This window comes from Petromyzon marinus, chromosome 52 (assembly GCF_048934315.1).
Source record: "Petromyzon marinus isolate PM22_M1 ecotype Great Lakes invasive population chromosome 52, UKy_Petmar_22M1.pri1.0, whole genome shotgun sequence".
Lineage (NCBI taxonomy): Eukaryota > Metazoa > Chordata > Hyperoartia > Petromyzontiformes > Petromyzontidae > Petromyzon > Petromyzon marinus.
In genome coordinates, this window is record NC_133718.1 from 11,450,013 (window position 1) to 11,475,959 (window position 25,947).

A 25,947-nucleotide genomic window follows, 5' to 3' on the forward strand; every position below is an offset into this window, starting at 1 on the left:
TCACGCAATTCATTGGACCTTTAATTACCGGATACATTAATTAGCGTCGCGCCAGTGACGTCATGGGCGGTGTTCAGGTGAAGTGGGGGATCACGGGGAGGGGGGGGCTCTTGGTTACACAGAGTGGGACTGTGTGGCGTGTGGGGGCCCATTGCCTAAACCCCCACACCTTGTGAGCCCCCCAACTCAGCTCCCACACTCCGAGCCCCCTCTTCCCCACCCCTCCACCTCAACACCGCTCGTAGCACCTTTAAAGAGAGTGTATAACGCACACCGCACCATCATTGCAGCAGAGGGGTGCGCCTAGCACCACAAAGACACACACACCACGAACACACACACACCACGAACACGCACACACCAGGAACACACACACCACGAATATACACACACACAACACGAACACACACACACACCACGAACACACACACCACGAATACACACGCGCCACGAACGCGCACACACACCACGAACACACACACACACCACGAACACGCACACACCACGAACACACACACCACGAACACACACACCACGAACACACCACGAACACGCACACACCACGAACACACACACCACGAACACACACACACACCACGAACACACACACCACGAACACGCACACACCACGAACACGCACACACCACGAACACGCACACACCACGAACACACACACACCACGAACACACACACCACGAACGCGCACACGCACCATGAACACGTACACACTGCGAACGCATACACACACCACAAACACACACACCACAAATACACGCACACACATCACAACCACACGTACACCACGAACACGCACACACATCACAACCACACGTACACCACGAACACGTACACACCACGAACGCACACATCACAAACGCGCACACGCACATACAAGTGTGCCCATACACACAGACACACACACAATGAACACACACACATGCGCACAGGCACATACAGATGCAGACTCGCAGGCATACACACACGCGCTCACAAAGACACAGATCCCCTGTGTAGCCTCCACAGGCTGTTGGGGAAAGTGCCATCAGCGAGCACCTATGAAGGCCGGCACGGCACATGAGGGGGTGAGTGGCCAACACCATGCCCGGCCGCCTTTGTCTCTCCAGTGCTGATGTTTGCACACCACACCAGGTCCTCATTTAAGGCTGAGTCGACCAAGTGGAGGCCCAGAATCGATTCAGATATATTCCGTCACTGATGTTGGCTGTGAGCGGGAATCCAACTCAGGTTGCTGTGTTTGTAGCGCAGTGCGCTAACCACTGCGCCACCACTCCATGCACGCTCACACACGAGCAGACAAACGCACACGGGAGAACACACAGACACAGTCAGACACACACAGAACAACAGAGACACGCTCACACACAAGAGAACACAGATACGCTCACACACACGAGAACACAGACACGCTCACACACAAGAGAGCACGCTCACACACAAGAGAACACGCTCACACACAAGAGAACACGCTCACACACAAGAGAACACAGACACGCTCACACACAAGATAACACAGACACGCTCACACACACGAGAACACAGACACGCTCACACACAAGAGAACACGCTCACACACAAGAGAACACGCTCACACACAAGAGAACACGCTCACACACAAGAGAACACAGACACGCTCACACACAAGAGAACACGCTCACACACAAGAGAACACGCTCACACACAAGAGAACACGCTCACACACAAGAGAACACGCTCACACACAAGAGAACACGCTCACGCACAAGAAAACACAGACAGAAGTGAACACACACACGCACAGGCGAACACACCACACACACTGTCCTGCTCAGTCAGCAGAACAACACTTAAACAACATCTGCAAGAACAACAATAGTAACACTGTAACCTTGACAACAATAATAATTACAATATCAATAATAATTAATAATAATGCCGAGGTTTAGGGTTTACATCTCGAGATAAATAGAGGTTAGGAAGAGAGAAGCTCAAGGCAAAAATCAAGGGGCTGGGGCAGCAGAGAGGGCAGTGCAGGGTTTAGAAAGATAGCAGGGTGGTTGCAGAAAGGGCAAGGTTTAGACAGAGGGCACGGTTTGGCGAGAGAGAGAGAGGGCAGGCAAGGTGGAGGTGGGGCTCAGAGGTCGGCACTGCTGAGATCCTGGGTTCGAATCCAGGGTTCAGCCGCCTGTGGTTACACCGAAGTTCTCACAGCGTCGTGAGTTGATGGCCTCAGCCCGGTCACCAGTTACTTACACGGAGACCCATAGCCTCACATGGAGACCCATAGACTCACATAGAAACCCATAGTCTCACACAGAGACCCATAGCCTCACATAGAGACCCATAGACTCACATAGAAACCCATAGTCTCACACGGAGACCCATAGCCTCACATGGAGACCCATAGACTCACATAGAGACTAATAGACTCATATAGAGACCCATATACTCACACGGATACCCAAAGCCTCACACCGAGACCCATAGACTCACATAGAGACCAATATCCTCACATAGAAACCCATAGTCTCGCACAGAGACCCATAGCCTCACATAGAGACCCATAAACTCACATAGAAACCCATAGTCTCACACGGAGACCCATAGCCTCACATGGAGACCCATAGACTCACATAGAGACTCATAGACTCACACGGAGACCCATAGCCTCACACGGAGACCCATAGACTCACATAGAGACCCATAGCCTCACAGAGTCCCACAGACTAACACAGAGACCCATAGACTCACATGGAGACCCAGAGACTCACACAGAGACCCATAGCCTCACATAGAGACCCATAGCCTCACACGGAGACCCATTGCCTCACATAGAGACCCATAGACTCACACGGAGACCCATATCCTCACACGGAGACCCATAGACTCACATAGAGACCAATATCCTCACATAGAGACCCATAGACTCACACAGAGACCCATAGACCCACATTGAGACCAATAGCCTCACACAGAGACCCATAGACTCACACAGAGGTCCATAGCCTCACACAGAGACCCCTAGACTCACTAGGACACCTACAGAGACTCGAACAGAGACCAATAACCTAGCATAGAGACCCATATACTCAAATAGATACCCACAGTCTCACACAGAGACCCCTAGACTCACTAAGAGATCCACAAAGACTCGAATCGAGGCCCATAGACTCACACAGAGACTCATAGACTCACAGAGAAACCTACAGCCTCATATAGAGACCCATAGACTGTCAGAGAGACCCCTACACTCACTAAGAGACTCGAACAGAGACCCATAGACTCAGATAGAGACCCATAAACTCAAATAGAGACCCATATAATTAGACATGTGAAGTTCTGATTAAACTGGATGGTCTCAACTCGGTCACCAATGATTGCACAAACAAACAAAAAACACCTATGACGTAAAAATGTTGTTTTCAACTAAACTGGGCTAAACTCTGGGAATTTAAAATAAAGTAATGAATCCATCGTGTGGAAAAATCTCACAGCAGGACGCGTGGGAAGGTGCGCCCCTGCCCAGGCCACTCGCAGTATTTTCTTTCAGGAGCCAAAAAGTCCCAAGAGATCTCCTGCTCCTCAGACGGGGTCCAGTCTGCGGTGCTCATCTCCCGTTTTACAGCCCTGAGCCAGCCGTGGAAATTGCCAATGTGTATGACGAGGGCGAGTCTACCCACAGAACAACCACTGCTGACCGATGCGCAAAACGGTACTCTTCTTATAGACCCCCCAAAGGGATGGTGGGCCGAGCGAATCAACCCCCACCCCCCATACCCACCCCGACCATGGATTTGAACTCGCGACCTTCCGACTCCGAGGCCGACCTGGGTCTGCTGCCGCGGGGCCACCTGGCCGGAGATTTTCTGGAAGCCCCGGCTACAACATCTCTCCCAACTCCCCGGGGCGCATGGCCCCCTGCGAGATTTCCGAATGGATTCTCCGTTCCCTCCCGACGACGGTGCGACGGCGACAATCGCGCCGTCGTCGGGATACGCGCTGGGAACAAATTGCCAACAAAAGAGGGCGCGCTGCTTTGGGGAGAGGGCAGTTGTTTAGAGAGGGGGCAGTGTTTAGGGAGAGAGGGCAGTTGTTTAGAGAGAAAGGGCAGTTGTTTAGAGAGAGAGGGCAGTGTTTAGAGAGAGGGCAGTGTTTAGGGAGAGGGCAGTGTTTAGAGAGAGAGGGGGCAGTGTTTAGGGAGAGGGCAGTTGTTTAGAGAGAAAGGGCAGTGTTTAGGGAGAGGGCAGTGTTTAGGGAGAGGGGGCAGTGTTTAGGGAGAGGGCAGTGTTTAGAGAGGGCAGTGTTTAGAGAGAGAGGGCAGTGTTTAGAGAGAGAGGGGGCAGTGTTTAGGGAGAGGGCAGTGTTTAGAGAGGGCAGTGTTTAGGGAGAGGGCAGTGTTTAGGGACAGGGCAGTGTTTAGGGAGAGGGCAGTGTTTAGAGAGGGCAGTGTTTAGAGAGAGGGCAGTGTTTAGGGACAGGGCAGTGTGGTGAGAGAGGGCAGTGTTTAGGGACAGGGCAGTGTTTAGGGAGAGGGCAGTGTTTAGGGACAGGGCAGTGTTTAGGGAGAGGGCAGTGTTTAGGGACAGGGCAGTGTTTAGGGAGAGGGTAGTGTTTAGGGAGAGGGCAGTGTTTAGGGACAGGGCAGTGTTTAGGGACAGGGCAGTGTTTAGGGACAGGGCAGGACGTGGAACAGCAGGAGGCGAGGCAGGGTGTGTGGGGTTGGTGGGGCGGTGAGGGGAGGTGCGGATGCGTTGGGTGGTGGGGATGTCCGCGGTGTTGCTGCCTCAGCTGTGTTGACTCGCATCGTCGCACCCCAACTTCCAGCCCCTCCCCCACCTTCTCCCCATGTGGATCCCGGACAACAGAACCCGGAGTGGATGTGGGCATGCGAGGAGGGGGGCAGGCGAGGAGGGGAGCAGGCGGGGTCTTCAAGTATCAGTCCCAGGTCCTCGCCTCTCAGTATCTGTGGGCAGGGAGGAGGGGGGTGAGTGTGAGTACGTGTGTGTGTGTGTCAGTGTGAGTGTGTGTCTGTGTGTGTAAACATCGCCACTCGTGATACAAAGGCGGCCGGGCATGGTGCTGGCCACCCACCCCCTTGTGTGCCATGCCAGCCTTCATAGGTGCTCCCTAACAGCACCTGCCCCATAAGTCTGTGAAGGCTGTACAGGGGATCTTTGTCTTTGTGTGTGCATACGTGTGTACGTGCGTACGTGCGTGTGTGCGTGCGTGTGTGCGGCAAAAACAACCCTCTACCTCCTGTGGTGGGCAGTGCCGTGGGGGGAGGGCCAATTTAGATTGGCCTTTCCCTTACTGGCGACTGTAACCACCACAGCGGCCAAATGGGGGCTCTGGACGGGTGCGAGGGGCTGGTAACCCTCCACCTTCAATGAACTACCACTAAACTACGAGGTAAAACATTTATTAAGCTTGTGCCGGAGGCCCCAGGGGGACAGGTGTCTATGATGTCTACTGGCCAAACCCCATTTGGCGGAGCCAGGAGACTGAATCCTTACCCTCGGGGCTCCTCAAGAAACAACAAAAAGCCACTACGGATGGCCACGTGGAATGTTCGAACGCTCACTGCGGAGGAGAGGCTTCCACTCCTCTGTCGGGAGCTGGACCAGTACCGTCGGAACAGCGGATGCGGGCCCATGTCCTTGACACCAGGACCTAGCGTGGAGCTGATCTGCCCACTGACCATCGACTTGTCATCTGTAAGATGGGATCCTGGGTGTACACCCAGGATCCCATTAAAACCCATAGTGGCATGGTCTCAGCTAGCTGATGAAAGATGGGAGCGAGGATTTCATCATCGCTTGCGGCGCGGTTGGCATCGTCCCCCACTCCTCCTGATCTCGAGGGTAAATGGGCGAGGTTTAGGACTGTGGCTCATGCAGCTGCAATGGCTGCTTTGGGTACACGGTCCAGACCTCCTCAAAGACCCTGGCAGACAGAGGAGGTGTTCAGGCTGGCTGAGAAAAAGCGACAGGCCCACTCTCATCGTCTACAGCATCCCACGTCAGAGAATGAGGAGGCTTACCACAGCTTTCGCTCGGAGGTTCGAAGAGCCGTGAGGCGCTGCAAGGATGGTTGGTGGTCGTGGATTGCTGAGGAGATGGAGTCTGCCTCATTGGCCCGCAATCAGAAATCGCTCTTTAATTCCATAAAAAAGTAACCTGCAGCGCCACACCCATTACCATCATTAGGGGAAAGAACGGTGATCAAATTCTCTGACCCCCAGGAACAGGTTTGCAGATTTTCTGAGCATTTCTGTAAGGTCCTGGGGGAGGGGAAATCCCTCAGCCTGGAAAACATCGTGGGACAAAGTGGGGATGACCCTGCTGAGGCTGCAGTGCCTCAAATATTGGAAAAGGAAGTCACCTCCTGTGAGTGGCTGGCTGAGGTGCCATCTGTTGAGGAAGTACCAAAGGCGATCCAGAGCCTGAGCCCCAATGTGGTTTCAGGAAAGCGTGGTCCTGCACAGATGCCATATTTTCTGTCTGTCTGCTGCGGCAGAGGTGTAGGGAATTCCAACAAGACCTACATCTTTGCTTTATTGACCTGGTCAAGACCTATGATACCATCAGTAGGCGTGGGCTCTGAATTGTTCTTCATGCTTTCGGAGCCCTGACCCACTGCTCACGATTATTAAGGACCTTCATGATGGTGAGCGGGCCTGGGTAAAACTACATGGCCGAGAGTCGGAGCCATTTCCTGTTGATTTTGAGGTGCGACAGGGATGTCCTCTGGCTCCCACATTATTTAACATCTATTTCGACCACGTAGTTCGTGAAGCCGTCAATAGCCGTACCGGAGGAATTTCCATCTGGTACAGATACAATGGGAGGCTGATCGATGCCCGAGTGCGGTCAAGAGATGGCTCACAAATGCTCAACCATGTTATGTATGGCGATGGTCTGGTAATAGCTGCTCATTCAGAGGAGGAGTTGGAGGCGCTGCTGCTGAAACTGGAGTGTGCCACTAAGAGGTGGGCCCTTACCATCAGCCCCACCAAAACTAAGCACCTCCCTGGGTATTTTGTACCATCGGAAATTCTACCCCCACAACTCCCAATTGGTAATAGGGCAGTTGTGGAGAGAGTGGAGAGTTTCCCAAACCTGGGCAGTGTGCTCATGACCGGCTCCGGTTTGACAGCAGAGGTCTCACTCCGAATCAGTCGAGCAACATTATCTTTTCATCGGTTGCGTAACGCTGTGTGGAAGCTACCTAGTCTGTCACTCCGCACGAAGCTTCAGGTCTTCTTGGCGACAGTCATTCCCTTCCTTCTCTACACTGGCGAAACGTGGACCCCCCTAATGGAACATCTTCGCCGGTTAGAAAAATTTAGGCTGGCCTGTCTATGATCCATCCTGGGTTTAACCAGGCTGGATTGTGTGAGGAGCTCACATATCCTTGAAAGATCTGGACAAGGTCCCATCGGTGAGCTCCTCCGGCAGGCAAAGCTGCGTTGGCTGGGTCATGTAGCCCGCATGCCCAGCCACCACATGCTTAAACAGCTTTTGTTCGGCCGGGTCGAGGGGGCTAAATGGGCGCGGCACGGGCTAGAGAAGAGATGGAGTGATGTGGTACAGGAGGACGTGGAGCTGAGTGGACTTGCCGATGACTGGTACCAGCGGTGTCAAGATCGGCCTCTGTGGAGGAGGCTCGTGAAGGACGCTACTGGGCAGTTGGAGGCAGTCACCCTCCAACAACAACGGAGGGCGGAGGAGCGACGCTCACAACAACGAGCGGAGCGCCGGGTGGCTAAAGCACAGCAGGTTGGCACAGTAGGGGGCAAAGGTGGTGCATCAGCCAGTCATCTCAGTCATCTCAGTCAGTCGACCTCTGGCGCTTGGGTCTGCCCCGTGATCTCCTGCCAGCGGGCGTTCGACACTTCACGTGGCCTCAAGGTGCACATGGCCTGGCACAAGCATCGTGGTGACGTCACCGCCACTTAGTGGCAAATGGCGGTTGTTGTTGTTGTGTGTGCGCGTGTGTGCGTGTGTGCGTGTGTGTGCAGACTCTTACGGGGAGATGCGACAGTTGGTGGCCGAAGCGAACCTCCCCGTGTAGCGCACGTCGCAGCGCACGATGTTGTTGGAGTAGTCCGACTCGCGCACCTTGTAGTTGGGGTTCACGTGCAGCTGTGGGGCGCACACACATAGATAAAGACCCCCCCGTGTTATCGCCTTAACAGACTTTTGAGGCGAATACAAACCACGAAACTAAACTATTTCTTATTTTACCAGGTGAGGCCCACTGAGCTATAAAGTTGTTTTTTCCCTGGAACGACCTGGCCACAAATGATAGCTAAACAAAGTCGATTTCTTATCGTGTGGAAATGTACAACACCCAAATACTCTAAAATGTTTCTAAATGTGGAGGGAAAAACCAGAGCACCCGGAGAAAGATCCACGTGACCATGGGGAGAACGTGCAAACTCGAAATATACAGCAGGTGTCAGGGTTGGGATCGAACCCACGACCTCCTGTATACCAAGGCGAGGCAGTTAGTGCAGTTGGCGAGCGCATACAAAGGCCGGCACAACACACGAGATAGGTGGCCAGTTCTACACCCGGCCGCTTTTGTCTCCCCAGAGAGTATGTTTACACATAGCACGAGGTATATTTATTTGAGGCTGAGTCGACCTAGGGGAGGCCCAGGACCGGTTCAGATAATCGTCACCGGTGTTGGCTGTGAGCGGTAATAGAATTTTGGTCGTCGGGTGCCTTGCGCAGCGCGCTAACCGCTGCACCACCACTCACACACAATGTTCACCCCCTGTAGCCTACACAGGCTGTTGGGGCGAGCGCTATTGGCTGCCACGGGCGCGGCTATAAGTGGCACGGTTGTGGTCAGAACCCCGCCGTGGCCGTCACGCTCCCCTCGCATTGCACGGCCTGGCGAGCAATGGCCGTGTGGCTTGTTCGGCATCAACTCAAGGAATCAAATAATCCCACTCCACCCCCGAAAGTAAATTTCAACCCCCCGCCCCTCGCCGCCCCTCGCCACCCCTCGCCGCCCCTCCCCTATGGGCCCCTGGCGCAATGACACTGCCGCCACAGCAAATATCACGCGGCTCAATGCGGTGGAAAGGTTCGCAAACCTCAGCGGTGCCCTCTGCAGATCAGCTGTAAGATAGAAGCACAGCCCCTGCAATTGCCCGCTCACACCTCTGCTGGCGGAAGAGGCCTCTGCTTAGAGCAGGGCTGGGGAACGTCCGGGCCCGCGGGCCGTATAAGGCCCGCAAAATCATTTGGTCTGGCCCTGCCAAGGCAACCGCAGGCGGGACTCGAAATTCAATAAATCTAGGAGCAAACCTGGAAAAGCAGTTGCGAGTAGCAACATCGTCAATACCAGCTAACATCACCACATGCCTCGCCAAAGAGAAGCAGTTCCAGCCATCACATTAGGGGTGAGTTAATTAAATGTTTGACCAAATATAACAGGTTAATTTTTAAGTTGATAATTTTGTATGGCCCGCGAATGATGTTAGAAATATCCAAATGGCCCTTGGCAGAAAAAGGTTCCCCCTGACTTAGGGGAAACTCCTGAGAACCCCTCTCGAGGAGGGCATTTGGCCAATTATTCGTACGCATCCTTGCTGGCAAGATGCCTTAGAGGAGGTGGGAGTACCCACACTTTTCCCCACAGCACGTGACCTGCTGATTGACTTAACTGTGGATGACCTGTTGATACTGCTCAGTGGATAGAGGTGTGGGGGGGGGGGATTTAATAAACTTTCTTTTATTATGACTCATGACTCTTTTTCAGGAGGATCCTGCTAGGTTTGTCACAGTAGGGGTGCGACGTTGTATGTGTCCATGTTGAACTTCTTTCGCACCGTACGTAGCTAACCGCGCTACTGCTGCTGTCTGTTATCCCGTTCGAGTAATTTGCAGATGAATGTTTTCAGCGTTGCGGCTGTTTTGGCCAATACCAGTTACCTTGTGTGGGTTTTGTTCAAGCTCTGGGAGGAAACTGGAGAACCCGGAGGAGCCTCGCGCAGAACAGAGCTACTGGACATCTGTGAAACTACTGGACATCTGTGAAACTACTGGACATCTGTGAAACTACTGGACATCTGTGAAAAATAGTTTTATAGCTCATCGGATTCCTCCAGTATGAATAAAAAATATTCTAAACAGAGGGAGAGAAGATACAAACTCTAGGCAGAAAAGCGCCCGAGGTGCCAGCAACGGAACGTCGTCCTATGACGGAATCCCCCGCTGCACGTTTACAAAGCCCGCCGAAGTCATCCGCTCGCTCGGCCAGGAATTCCGTGTGCAGAGCTGCAGTTTCATTACGGTTTGTTATGTTTAAGTTTATTTTGTTGAACCAAGAGAGGGGGGGGGGATAATTGCATTTACTTAGCGAGAGTGAGCTCACACGGCTTTGCTCTACGGGTCTCCACGAGTCGGTGGCCGAACCGTCGAGTTTGCGTAGGCGGTGCAACTGCGCCTAGACACATGGGCCAGGGTGGCTCGGATGCCCAGGCTACAGAACAAGGGGGCGGGGAGGCGGAATTCTACAGGGAGAGGCAGGAGGCCCACGCCAACCACGCTACACATACACACGCCCCATACACTCACACCTCTCAAACATATAGACATAGACACAGACACTCAACAAAGTCAAACTCCTCCGCACCCCCCCCCCCCCCCCCGTATAGCCTTTAACAGACTCTTGGGGCAAGTGCCGTTAGCGAGCAACTATGAATTGGGAGGGTGGGTGGTGCCACGATTCCCCGCTACCATTGTATGTCCAGTGCTAACGTTTACACACCGCACCTGGAACTCATTTATGGCTGAATCGACCTCGGGGAGGGGCCCAGGACCAGTTCAGATATTTGTCACCGATGGTTGGCCGTGAGAGGGAATCGGCTAGATTTGCAGCGAAGCGCGCTAACCACTGCACCACCGCTTCCCCATATGCCATAGACACACACAAAGATCCCCGTATAGCCTTAACAGACTGTAGGGGCAAGTCCTGTTAGCAAGTAGCACCTATGAAGACCGGAACAGTACACGAAGGGGTGCGTGGCCAGCACCACGCCCAACCGCCTTTGTCTCCCCAGTGGTGATGTTTATACACCGCACCAGATACTCATTTGAGGTTGAGTCAACCTAGAGGAGGCCCAGGACCGGTTCAGATAATCGTCACTGGTGTTGGCCGTGAGCAGGAATCGAACCCAGATCGCTGGGTTCATAGCGCAGCGCGCTACCGCTCCCCACACTAACACACACGCAGGCCTACACACACATGCACGCACGCGTGCACACACACGCATGCACGCGTGCACACACACGTACTCAAGCCTACACACAGACGCACGCGTGCACACTGCCATGAACCAACCGAGCGCCCCACATCGCCAACCGTGCTTTCCTACGCCACCGCTCCTGAACTCTGTACAGACACCGCACATCCCACAGCTTCCAGCATCATTCCTCCCACACCGGCCGCATCCGCCGCAATGCGGGCGTTCTCACCGAGAACCATCCCCTGCTGCTCTTACACTGGGTTGGACAAGTTGTGAATCCTGGGACGACTCGATTGCCCGAGCAGGTTAATCGCACGCAAGTTCTAATCGGCCACGTCTGTGGTGGTTCGTCAACTCCCTTCGCTAGCGGCGGCCGGCCCTGACGATCGCGCCTCGCGAAGGCTGGAAAGCCCCCCCCCCCCCCACCACGCGGCTGCTGATGTAACGGTGCTGCTGCAGTCGCCCGACGTTGCCTCCCGACCAGCGGCACGCGTGGACAAGTTAAAGCGGAGCGGGGATGGGGGGGGCGTGTGGGGGAGACATCGGAAGCCGGAGGGAGCGGGAGGCAGATTGACGAGTAGCAGAGGGGAGCAAGGAGGATCAGGGGGATAGCAGAGGGGAGAAGGGGTAGTATGTGGAAGCAAGGGGGATCGGGTGGTGGTTAAGGGGGAGCAGGGAGAGGCAATGGGAGCAGGCGGGGATCCAGGGGAGCAGGGGCGGCCACTAACCCTCAGCACGTAGTTCCCGGGCCGCACGTCGGTGATGTCGATCCACTGGCAGTCGATGTCGGCGTTGTAGGTGTCATAGCAGCCGGGGCTCAGACCCTGGGGCATGGAGACACGGGGGAGAGGAAACAACACACGGAGATATAAAGAGAGAGATACAGAGAGATAAATAACGAGCACCATTTACCATTGAGTGGTGACATGACCACAGCGTCTGTGTCAGGCTAGGTGCACGGGACATACCCAGGTGCCATGGGTTAACTGACTGGCATGTCTGGCAGTGGCACCATCTATGCTTCACACTTTGCCAACTCGCTGCGTTGTAGCCGTCCGGCGCTCCACTCGTTGTTGTGAGCATCTCTCCTCTGCTCTCCGTTGTAGTTGGACGGTGACTGCCTCCAAATGCCCAGCAGTGTCCTTTCAGATCCTCCTCCATAGAGTCCAATCTTGACACCGCTGGTACCGGTGATCAATACCATCAATTCTGTAGCCCATGCCATGCCCGTTTAGCCTCCTCTATCTGGTCAAACAGAAGCGTATTGGGCATGCAGAGGCTGTGCATGCGGGCTACATAACCTAGCCAATGTAGCCTCGCCTGCGGGAGGAGCTCATTGATGGGACTGTGTCCAGTTTTTTCGTGGATTTGGGAGCTCCTCACACAATCCAGTCTGGTTAAACCCAGGGAGGATCAGAGGCAGGCGAGCCTGACTCTTTCAAGTCATTGCAGATGTTACTGTAAAGGGGTCCAGGTATTCCAAAGCATAGAGAAGGGAGGCCTTAACTGTGTCAGAGAGGACATGGAGCTTAGTGTGAAGAGATCGGCCAGGTAGCTTCGACGCAGCGTTATGCAACTGATGAAAATGTTATTCCGCTTAACTTGATTCAAAATGAAACCTATGTTGCTAAACCAGAGCTGGTTATAAGCACACTGCCGAGGTAAGGTAACTCCTCCACTCTGCCCACGTCTGCACCATTGCCCCGTTTCAACAAAGACCCCGTATAGCCTGAAGGACAACACGGCACACCAGGGGGTGGGTGGGCAGCATCACACCCGGCCACCTTTGTTGCCCGAGTGCTCATGTTTACAGCCCACACCAGGTGCTAATTTAAGGCTGAGTGGACCTAGGGGAGGTTCAGGTATTTGTCAACAATCTTGGCCATGAGCGTCAGTCGAACTCGTGATGCTAGGTTTGTAGCGCAGTTTGCTAACCATTGCGCCACCCCTCTCCACAGCAACTGCAGTTCACAACTAAGTGGCGATGACGCCACCACGGCACTTGTGCCAGGCTAGGTGCACTTTGAGGCCACATGAAGTGTCGCAGACTCGCTGGCAGGCGGTCACGGGGCACACCCAGGTGCCGTGGGTTCACTCAGTGAGATGACCGGCAGATGCACTACTTGTGTGATCCCCACTGCACCAACTCGCTGCATTCTAACCGCTCTTTACTGCGACCGTCGCTCCTCCGCCCTCTGATGTTGTTGGGAGGGTGACTGAACAACACAAAGATCCCCCGTATAGCCTGAAGATACCTTTGGGGCAAGTGCTGTTCGTGAGCAGCACCTATGAGGACCACGAGGGGGTGGGTGGCCAACGCCACCACACCTTTGTCTCCACAGTGGCACTATTTACACACACCGCACCAGGTACGCATTTCAGGCTGAGTCGATTTAAGGGAGGCCCAGAACCGGTTCATATAAACGTCACCGGTGTTGGCCGTGAGCGGGAATCGAACTCGGGTCGCCGGGTTCGTAGCGCTAACCACTAGGCCACCGCTCACCCGTGACCACACGTGTGCATGTGCGCACACGCGCGTGTGCGAGAGGACACAGCGGCCGACAGATGACCGGCGGGTCACCTGCGTGTGCGCTGTGCAGGCGTAGCGCTTGCGGTAGCCGTAGTCGCAGGTCGTGTCCTCCAGGCAGAAGCTCGCCTTGTGGCCCTCCGCCACCTTGCGGCCCGAGCCCGCCTCCAGCAGGTTGTAGTGGCTGAACTCGTCCATGCTGTGGAAGTGTCTGTGGGGAGAGACACGCATGTGGTGAGGTGTGTGGTGAGGTGTTTGGCGAGGTGTGTGGTGAGGTGTGTGGTGAGGTGTGTGGTGAGGCGTGGTCAGGGCATGGTGAGGGGTGTGGTGGGAATTTGGGGTTGGTGTTATTGGGTGAGATGGGGCGTTCGCAAGAAAATGGTGAGGCGTAGTGAGTTGTGGTGAAGTAGTTAGGGTTGCCACCTCTGAGATACAAAAACACCGGTGCCTGTCATAAGAAAATGAAGTATATCTCACACTAGCGGAGGAGAGGAGAGCTTCGTGTGAATGCACCAATGTCCGGAGTGACGAACCACCGCCACTGCCACCGTCATCGTTATCGTTAAGAAATCGACAAAAACTGGGAGTTATGACGTCCTCAGAAGAGTTATAGATTTCCTAGGATGGCAGCGGCAGCAGCAGCAGCAGCGACCTCTCTCAACAAGAGGGCGATCCTGGGAAAATCAGGACAGGTGGTAACCCTATGAGGAAGAAGGCGTGGTGAGGTATTGGTGAGGTGTGGTATGTTATTGGTTAAATTTGGTGAGTTACTGCCCTCACTGGTAGTATGCGTGTATGTGGGTTGAGTGAGGAGGTACTTGTGAGGTACTGGTGAGGTCCTGGCGACATGGTGAGGCAAGCGTGATATTTGTTGGCGTCCTGATGAACTGGTGAGGTAACGGCAGTGCTGAAATTCAGTCGGAACAGTCCCGAATGTTGTTTGGGAAATTACTCAAACGCGGCACATCAACCTCACCTTATTTTGTCATAAACCTGTTCATAGGATTATAGATTAATGTAGGGTACAATAATATAGGGATACTATGGAAAGCTGCACCCAATATTCTAGCGGCAGTGTCTTTCGCTAATAATCCCAACTTCAAGCCTGCCTAGTAGCGTTCCGGAAACTACTGGGTGAGAAACTAAGGACCAAAATATTTGGTGAAGTAAGGTGAGGTGAGGAGTGGTGGCGCTTGGAGAGGTTACGTTTATGGTGAAGTATGGGGAATGAGGCTCTGCCCTCGCTGGTAGCACGCATGAGGTGTTTTGATGAATTGGCGAGGCGTGGCGTGGTGAGGTCTGATATTGGTTAAGTATGGTGAGTAGGCTGCTACGATTCCTGTCGGCACGTGCGAGTTGTGTGTGTGTGGTGTGTACTGTGGTGTAGTGGCATGTGTGGTGAGTTATCGCTGTAGCAGGGTATTGGCGAGGCATGGTGAGGTATTGGTGGGGCACGATACATGATCTGTGAAGTATGGCTGTGCGCCGCACTCACAGGCGGCACGCGTGAAGGAGAGTATGTTTGTGAGTGTGGTGTGTGAGTGTGTGTGTGCGTGTGTGTGAGTGTGGTGTGCTACTGTGGGGAGCGATAGTGGAGGGGTTAGCGCGCTGGACTATGAACCCGGCAATCCGGGTTCGATTCCCGCTCATGGCCAACACCAGTGACAATTATCTGACCCGGTCCTGGGCCTCTCCTTGATCGACTCAACCTCAAATGAGTACCTTGTGCGGTGTGTAGTAAACATCGCCACTGGAGAGACAAAGGCGGTCGGGCGTGGTGCTGGCCACCCCCCCCCTTGTGTACCGTTCTGGCCCTTAAAGGTGCTCGCTAACAGCACTTGCCCCTACAGTCTGTTAAGGCTATACGGGGGATCTTTGGTTTTGCTGTGGGGAGCGGTTGTGTAGCGGTTAGCGCACTGCGCTACGAACCTGGCCACCCAAGTTCGATTCCCGCTCACGGCCACCACCAGTGACGATTATCTGAATCGGTCCTGGGGCGCCCCTAGGACGACTCAGCCTCAAATGAGTACCTGGTGCTGTGTGTAAAATCATCGCCACTGGGGAGACAAAGGCGGCCGGGCGATGTGCAGGCCACCCACCCCCTCGTGTGCGGTTCCGGCCTTCATAGGTGCTCGCTAACAGCACTTGCCCCAACAGTCTAAGGCTACACAGGGGATCTTTATTTGCTGTGCCCTCGTGTAGTGGCGTGCGTGGCGAGCTATCGCCGTGGTGGGGCTTCTGGCGCGGCGCGGCACACGATTGTCGAAGTGCGGCTCACTGGTGGCACGCGTGCCACTCCCACGCCTCGCGGGGGCGGCTGGGCAGGAAGTCGGCGGTGCCCTGGTTCTTCACTTTCTGCGGGAAGCGCAGGAGGACACGCACGTCGTAGTCAGCCGCCTCGGGGCGGTACGCCGTGCTGGGGGGGGGGGGGGACAGGGAGAGAGGATATACGGTAGGAGGAAGGAATGGGGAGAGATGGTGGGAGCAGGGAAGAGGGTGAGAGTTGAGAAGCAGGTGGCAGCAGGGAAAGACGGAGCGGGAAGAAAGGGGAGAGGGAAGGAGGCGGGAGAGGGTCAACAGAGAGAGCGGGGGAGCAGGTGGGAGACGCGCTGTCAGTGACTGTCCCTTGTCGAGTTTCCCCCCCCGCCCCCCAACCATTTCCTCCCCCCCCACCCTCCCTCCCCCCCCCACCCTCCCTCCCCCCTCACCTGGCCAGGCATTTTTCCTCGGCGGCGCAGCGCAGGGAGTAGAGGTGAGCCCGCTGGATGTAGGTGGACACCTGGATGTAGTAGGGGTCCGGTACCAGGTCAGGGAGAGCTAGGGGGCACGGGGTCATTGGGTCACAAAGGGCACGGGGTCACAAAGGGCACGAGTCACGTAGGGCACGGACACAGTCTCCGTGACAGGCAGATTCAGGCGAGCACAAGGATGCCCAATCCCCCTGTATGAACCCTTTGCCCAGACCCCGCAATGTGACCCCTCTAAGTATCCCCATCAAGGGGGTACGTACCTATGCGGATCCTTACGAGGAAACCGCCTGCCTGTACTTCCTGTACAGAATCCACAAACCGAAACGGACCCCTTTCCAGACCTTTTATAACTAAAACTGCCTCCTATCTCTACCACTGCCTCCTCTCCTATCTCAACCATTGACTCCCTATCCCGACCACCGACTCTTATCCGTAACTCTAACTCCTGTCTCTAACACTGCCTCCTATCTCTACCACCGACGCCCATCCCTAACGCTGTCTCTTAACCTTCACACTGTCTCCTCTATCTCTAACATTTACCCCCATCCCGAACACGGTTTCCTAACGCTGACTCACATGCCTACACAAATTTCCCTTACACGGACACGTGAATACCCTGCAGCAGGACCCCCTTGCGCGTGCCCCCACACGAGCATCGTGAGTTCGTGTTTTGGGGTGGGGGTGGAGGATGGGGGGGACATCGAAGACGTCATTAGGGGGCACAAGAGTGGACGTCAAACTCTAAACAGATGTTAATGGCATAAACAATGAGGCAACTCCGACTCCCTTCCCATAACTGTGTTTTCCACATAACGAATATATATACTGGACATCTGTGAAAAAGAGCTTTGTTGCTCATCGGATTCCTCCAGTATAAATATAAATTCTGAAATATACACAAGTATTTATTTTACACATCCCATAAGCCGCCACGGCCTTCTGTACTGGCAGTGAATTTCTTTTTCGTTTGAGCACCATTTGGTTCAACACAAACACCAAAAAAAACCCTACTCTGAACCAGTCTCGACATTCGGTCGGTGTCTCTCATCAGCAGAAGAAGCCAAGCTCTCACTTGAACCGCAATGCTGGTGTACTGCCGCCACAGATGACTGCGTTTGGACACAGAGAGAGGCCTCTCTCGAACGAACTACCCCGTGCTATCCAAACCTCTAAAGCCAGGATGAGTCACGGTACGAGCTGTGATGTTGTCCGTCTTGCGTTCTGTTCGAGCGCACACCCCCCGTAACACGCTCCAGGTGGGAGTACCCACCACGTTTTACCTCACTGAGCCCATTCACACTGCTGGGGCCGGACAGAGGCGATGGGGCCGGAGGGACAACAAAAACAAAATAAAAACTGCCACCACCATTGTTTCAAATGCCGCGCCCGGAGATTGAGTTGAACCGGTGACCTCTGGACGTGAAAGTCCAGTTTGTTGCTGACCATTACACTATTCGATCTTGATTTGAAGCTTTCGTGACTGCAGGAATCCATACTTTTTGGTTCTTTCGGTAAAGTCACGTAGGTAGAAAATTAATAGATCACGACGTTTCGATCGCAACACAAGCAATCGTCATCAGGTGGGACTATCACAGCAAGAAAGCTACCGACGTCGTAACATTACACTATTACACCACCACTGTGGCAGCAACCTTCGTTTCACAGCCATGGTATACTTAACTGTATGTCTCCAGACATATCTGTTATATAGCGCAACAAACCGGTAACCGGCATTTACCGGTTTTCATGCCGTCGCCGGTCGTGCAAAAACACGATTTTAGGGTTATAGAAATTTTGCGAATTCGAAACCCCCCCCCAGCAATACTTCAAGAGCCGCAATTCACTGTAGTCAATGCGAGACGGTGGGGTCCTTAATTAACAACGTCGTGAAGTCGTCCAGAGAAGTAGGTTGTTGACCCCTACCCTAGACTATAAGAACAACAGACTATGAGAACAATAGACTATAAGAACAACCCGAGACTATAACAACACTAGACTATACCAACACTAGACTATGACAACACCAGACTATAACAACTCTAGACTATAAGAACAATAGACTATAAGAACAATAGACTATAAGAACAATAGACTATAAGAACAATAGACTATAAGAACCCTAGACTATAACAACTCTAGACTATAACAACTCTAGACTATAACAACTCTAGACTAAAACAACTCTAGACTATAACAACACTAGACTATAACAACTCTAGACTATAACAACACTAGACTATAACAACACTGAGACTATAACAACTCTAGACTATGAGAACACTAGACTATGATAACCCTAGACTATGAGAACTCTAGACTATAACAACTCTAGACAATAAGAACTCTAAACTATAACAACTCTAGACTATAAGAACTCTAGACTATAACAACACTAGACTATGACAACTCTAGACTATGAGAACACTAGACTATAACAACTCTAGACTATGACAACTCTAGACTATGATAACTCTAGACTATGATAACTCTAGACTATAACTCTAGACTATAACAACTATACACTATGACAACTCTAGACTATAACAACTCTAGACTATAACAACTCTACACTATGAGAACTCTAGACTATAACAACTCTAGACTATAAGAACTCTAAACTATAACAACTCTAAACTATGACAACTCTAGACTATGAGAACACTAGAGTATAACAACTCTAGACTATGAGAACCCTAGACTATGAGAACTCTAGACTATAACTCTAGACTATAACAACTCTAGACTATAAGAACCCTAGACTATAACAACTCTTGACTATAACAACACTAGACTATAACAACCCTAGACTATAACAACCCTAGACTATAACAACCCTAGACTATAACAACTCTAGACTATAACAACTCTAGACTATAACAACTCTAGACTATAACAACTCTAGACTATAACAACTCTTGACTATACCAACTCTAGACTATAACAACACTAGACTATAACAACTCTAGACTATGAGAACTCTAGACTATGAGAACACGACAATAACAACTCTAGACTATGAGAACCCGAGACTATAACAACTCTAGACTATAACAACTCTAGACTATGAGAACACTAGACTATAACAACTCTAGACTATAACAACTCTAGACTATGAGAACACTAGACTATAACAACACTAGACTATAACAACTCTAGACTATAACAACTCTAGACTATAAGAACTCTAGACTATAAGAACTCTAGACTATGACAACTCTAGACTATAACTCTAGACTATGAGAACTCTAGACTATAACAACTCTAGACTATAACAACACTAGACTATAACAACACCAGACTATAACAACTCTAGACTATAAGAACTCTAGACTATAACAACTCTAGACTATGAGAACACTAGACTATAACAACTCTAGACTATAACAACTCTAGACTATAACAACACTAGACTATAACAACACTAGACTATAACAACCCTAGACTATAACAACTCTAGACTATAACAACTCTAGACTATAACAACCCTAGACTATAACAACTCTAGACTATAACAACTCTAGACTATAACAACCCTAGACTATAACAACTCTAGACTATGACAACTCTAGACTATAACAACACTAGACTATAACAACTCTAGACTATAACAACTCTAGACTATAACAACACTAGACTATAACAACTCTAGACTATAACAACTCTAGACTATAACAACACTAGACTATAACAACCCTAGACTATAACAACTCTAGACTATAACAACTCTAGACTATGAGAACTCTAGACTATGAGAACACTAGACTATAACAACTCTAGACTATAACAACTCTAGACTATAGCAACTCTATACTATGAGAACTCTAGACTATAACTCTAAACTATAACAACTCTAGACTATAACAACTCTAGACTATAACAACTCTAGACTATAACAACACTAGACTATAACAACACTAGACTATAACAACCCTAGACTATAACAACTCTAGACTATAACAACCCTAGACTATAACAACTCTAGACTATAACAACTCTAGACTATAACAACTCTAGACTATGACAACTCTAGACTATAACAACACGAGACTATGAGAACTCTAGACTATAACAACTCTAGACAATAACAACCCTAAACTATAACAACTCTAGACTATAACAACCCTAGACTATAACAACTCTAGACTATAACAACCCTAGACTATAACAACCCTAGACTATAACAACTCTAGACTATAACAACTCTAGACTATAACAACTCTAGACTATAACAACTCTTGACTATACCAACTCTAGACTATAACAACACTAGACTATAACAACTCTAGACTATGAGAACTCTAGACTATGAGAACACTAGACAATAACAACTCTAGACTATGAGAACCCGAGACTATAACAACTCTAGACTATAACAACTCTAGACTATGAGAACACTAGACTATAACAACTCTAGACTATAACAACTCTAGACTATGAGAACACTAGACTATAACAACACTAGACTATAACAACTCTAGACTATAACAACTCTAGACTATAAGAACTCTAGACTATAAGAACTCTAGACTATGACAACTCTAGACTATAACTCTAGACTATAACAACACGAGACTATAACAACTCTAGACTATAACAACACTAGACTATAACAACTCTAGACTATGAGAACTCTAGACTATGAGAACTCTAGACTATAACAACTCTAGACTATAACAACACTAGACTATAACAACACCAGACTATAACAACTCTAGACTATAAGAACTCTAGACTATAACAACTCTAGACTATGAGAACACTAGACTATAACAACTCTAGACTATAACAACTCTAGACTATAACAACACTAGACTATAACAACCCTAGACTATAACAACTCTAGACTATAACAACTCTAGACTACAACAACCCTAGACTATAACAACTCTAGACTATAACAACTCTAGACTATAACAACCCTAGACTATAACAACTCTAGACTATGACAACTCAAGACTATAACAACACTAGACTATAACAACTCTAGACTATAACAACTCTAGACTATAACAACTCTAGACTATAACAACACTAGACTATAACAACCCTAGACTATAACAACTCTAGACTATAACAACTCTAGACTATGAGAACTCTAGACTATGAGAACACTAGACTATAACAACTCTAGACTATAACAACTCTAGACTATAGCAACTCTATACTATGAGAACTCTAGACTATAACTCTAGACTATAACAACTCTAGACTATAACAACTCTAGACTATAACAACTCTAGACTATAACAACACTAGACTATAACAACACTAGACTATAACAACCCTAGACTATAACAACTCTAGACTATAACAACCCTAGACTATAACAACTCTAGACTATAACAACTCTAGACTATAACAACTCTAGACTATGACAACTCTAGACTATAACAACACGAGACTATGAGAACTCTAGACTATAACAACTCTAGACTATAACAACACTAAACTATAACAACTCTAGACTATAACAACCCTAGACTATAACAACTCTAGACTATAACAACTCTAGACTATAACAACTCTAGACTATAACAACTCTAGACTATAACAACTCTAGACTATAACCCTAGACTATAACAACACTAGACTATAACAACTCTAGACTATAACAACTCTAGACTATGAGAACACTAGACTATAACAACTCTAGACTATGAGAACTCTAGACTATGAGAACTCTAGACTATGAGAACTCTAGACTATAACAACTCTAGAATATGAGAACACTAGACTATAACAACTCTAGACTATAACAACTCTAGACTATAACAACTCTAGACTATAACAACTCTAGACTATGAGAACACTAGACTATAACAACTCTAGACTATGGGAACTCTAGACTATAACAACTCTAGACTATGAGAACTCTAGACTATAACAACTCTCGACTATGAGAACTCTAGACTATGAGAACAATAGACTATAACAACTCTAGACTATAACAACACTAGACTATAACAACTCTAGACTATGAGAACTCTAGACTATAACAACTCTAGACTATAACAACACTAGACTATAACAACTCTAGACTATAACAACTCTAGACTATGAGAACACTAGACTATAACAACTCTAGACTATAACAACTCTAGACTATGAGAACTCTAGACTATGAGAACAATACCAAAAGATCCAATGGATATGGGAACAATCAATGGCGGAGCCAGGATTTTCAGGTAGGGGGGGGGGGCAACCCGTCAGCAATGAAAAATGATAGAGTTGTTAGTAAGTAAGGAGTTGTTAGTAAGGAGTTGTTAGTAAGCAAGGTGTTAGTAAGGAGTTGATAGTAGGGAGTTGTTAGTACGTAAGGAGTTGTTAGTACGTAAGGAGTTGTTAGTAAGGAGTTGTTAGTAAGGAGTTGTTAGTAAGGAGTTGTTAGTAAGGAGTTGTTAGTAAGTAAGGAGTTGTTAGTAAGGAGTTGTTAGTAAGTAAGGAGTTGTTAGTAAGGAGTTGTTAGTAAGGAATTGTCCTTTGTTTTTTTATCCGACGCGTGTGTGGCGATGGCGCAGCCACCGATCAAGGGTCGAATTCGAACCGCGTTGTGTGATCGGCACCGCGCTCGTTGAAGGTGTTAGTGCCTTCAGGGAAGTCGTGGACTGTATACGCAACTGCGCACAATTCTGAGTCACTTATAACCGCTTTGCCGTTACTTATTGCCAATTATGGACTCAGACTATTGTCCTATCATCTCATAGAGTCCCTGGCACGTGATAATATGCTACACAGTGGCAGTGGGGGTCGCAAAATGCCGATTTCTTACTAATACACCCCAATGCTCCGATCGAAATGAGGGATTTCGATCGGATCATGGGGGGGGGGCACGTGCCACCCCCCACTGGCTCCACCAGTGGGAACAATAAAATATAAGAACCATATACTATAAGAGCTCCCGACGACAAGAATGTCATAAGGGCAATACAGCTACGCAGCGTGTGCTGCGTAGCTGTTTCCGTCTGTTGTTCGGAACGATTCCCGAACATTGAAGTTTACCTGGCACGTGCAGGAAAACGTCAGATGTCGTGCTGAACGCGCGGTATACAACACGACAACACATCGGAGAATTGAGCAGGGGGGAGTTGTGGTGGGGAGGTTCAGCATTCAGCAATGGTTGTGAGTCGGGGGACAGCCCCCCCCTTCGGGGTTAATTTCTAAGAACCCCTACACGGACCCCGTTCACTTAGGACCCCAACGCGGACCCCGTTGACTTAGAACCCCTACACAAACCACCTGATTTAGAACCCCCTACACCAACCCCCTGCAAGTTGTTCCCCGTTACACCCCTCCCCCCCTCCACGCAGGTAAACTTCTTACGGGTTCGCTGCGGAGTCCGGGGCGGCACGCGGTTGCTGAGGAAGGGCGGGTAGGGGTTCCTGTAGTAGGGGTTCTCCTCGTGGCGGTACGTGTTGGAGTTCGGGTCATCCCCCACGCCCTGACCGGCTCGTGTCCCCTCGGGGACCCCCTGCACCCTAGGCAGCCCCCCTTGCTGCTGTCGCCCAGTCATCCCGTCCTGTATGGCCACGGATGCCGGCGTCTCGGCGGGTCTCGCGTTGCGGGGCGGTGCCGGCGCCGGGGCCGTGGCTGCTGCTGCTGAAGCTGCTGAGGTTGTGGCCGTCTGGGTCCGGGGCGCGGGGAGCGGTGCGGCCAGGGGTCGCGGCGGGGCCGCCTGAGGTCGCGGCGCGGCCGCTTGGGGTCGCGGCGCGGCCGCTTGGGGTCGCGGCGCGGCCGGGGCAGACGCGTGGGGTCTTGCGGTCGCCCATGAGCCGGAGTTGGTCTGCCACCAGTAGCTGCTGCTGCTACCGCCACCACCACCACCAGTTCTTCTGGTCTGTGTCACTGGGCTGGGTCGAGGGGCAGAGGGGGTCTGCCTGCGTCCCTGTCCACGGGTCCCGCTTGACCCCTGCTGCTGCTGCTGTTGCTGCCGACGCTGCTGCTGCTGCCCTTGCTGCAGCTGCGGCTGCCCCGGCTGCTGTCCACCCGCTCCCAGCCAGAATGTGTTGCGGCCCTGGTTGTGGGCGCTGCTGCCCCCGGGCAGGTACTCGGGCCCGGAGTTGAGGAGGCTGTACACTTGCCCGTTGTTCTCCCACTGGATCAGTTGCCTCCACACCTCGCCTGGCCGCCGGGGGCCCCCCGCGGAGGGGGACACGGGGGTCTGGGCGCCCGCCGGAGGCGCCCGCAGCAGCGCGGCGGCCACCAGCACCCACCACCAGAGCCCCAGGGTCTTCATCAGCACGAGCGACGACGAGGGAGATGTTGAGGAGAGTGGAGAGGTGTGTGGTGGTGAGTGTGAAGAGGTGAGTGGTGAGGTTGAGTAGAGTGGAGAAGTAAGCGATGTTGAGGAGTGTGATGAGGTGCGTGGTGGTTTCAGTGAGGATGAAGATGTGCGTCGTGGTGCTGATGAAGTCAGTGGAGAAGTGCGTGGTGGTGGTGTTGTTGAGGTAAGTGATGAGGTGATTGCTGGTAAGGTGAGTGAAGAGGTGGATGGGGGAGTCCCGCTCATCGCTGCGTCACTCGCTCCGCGTGTCTCTCTCTCTCCCTCTCAAGTCGAGCACTGCGCCTCCTCCTCCTCTCTTCTCACTCCTCCTCTACCCGAACCGAACTCCGCGCCGCTACAGCCTCCAGCTCCTTAATAAACCCCGGCGCGGCCCCTCGCATCCCGCCCCCCACCTCCTCCTCCCCCACCTCCTCCTCCCCTCCACAACCTTCCCCGCACCGCCTCCGACCAACGCAGTCACCCCGTAACCTCTCCAACATCCTCCGCCAGCACCACCACCCCCCCAACTCCATCACTTGCCGATCGTCATCACCAACGCCGGATCACATCATCCCGCATCACCTGCGCCATCACCTCAACTCAACATTATATATATTTTTTAATGTTATGTTTTACCAGGAAAGGTCCACGCAGTTTGTAGATCTTTTTCAGAAGCTACCTGGTCACAAATGATAGCTCAAGAAAGTAACTTGTCACGTGGAAATTCATCGCAGCCAAATACTCTAAACGCATGTTTATGAATGTGGAGGGTAAAAGAACCCCAGTGCCCAGACGCACGGGGGAGAGAGACTCAAATACACAGCAGGCGTCAGGGTCGGGATCGTACCCACGACCTCCTTGTACACCAAGCGAGGTATTATTGGGTCTTTCGGTAAAGTCACGTAGATAGGTTCAAAGAAAATTACAAAAAAACTACGACGTTTCGATCGCAACACAAGTGGTCGTCCGCTTGTGTTGCGATCGAAACGTAGTAGTTTTTTTTGTAATTTACTTTGAACCTATCTACGTGACTTTACCGAAAGACCCAAGAATGTGAATTACTGCAGTCACGAAAGCTTTAAGTCAAGATTCAAGCGAGGTAGTTAACATCTCGGCACATCCTCCTCGCCTTTAGCCCCCCGCGCCGACC

The 25,947-nt window shown here is 51.1% G+C and overlaps 1 protein-coding gene across 2 annotated transcripts; it reads right to left on the bottom strand.

The window, feature by feature from the left end:
* On the bottom strand, positions 1-25,170 carry LOC116953490 (lysyl oxidase homolog 1-like). Of its 2 annotated transcripts, XM_076051845.1 has the most exons (7): positions 23,858-25,169; positions 16,496-16,604; positions 16,066-16,203; positions 13,842-13,998; positions 11,989-12,084; positions 8,026-8,141; positions 1-4,960 (listed from the first exon to the last, which is right to left on the bottom strand). In XM_076051845.1, exons 1-7 carry the CDS (start codon positions 25,041-25,043, stop codon positions 4,954-4,956), a joined length of 1,809 nt encoding a protein of 602 aa, XP_075907960.1. In that variant the 5' UTR covers positions 25,044-25,169; the 3' UTR covers positions 1-4,953. The 2 variants fall into 2 exon arrangements, with proteins under 2 accessions (XP_075907960.1, XP_032829632.2); XM_032973741.2 differs by lacking the exon at positions 1-4,960 and having other exon boundaries at positions 8,022-8,141; positions 23,858-25,170.
* Between the last annotated feature and the right edge of the window lie 777 nt (positions 25,171-25,947).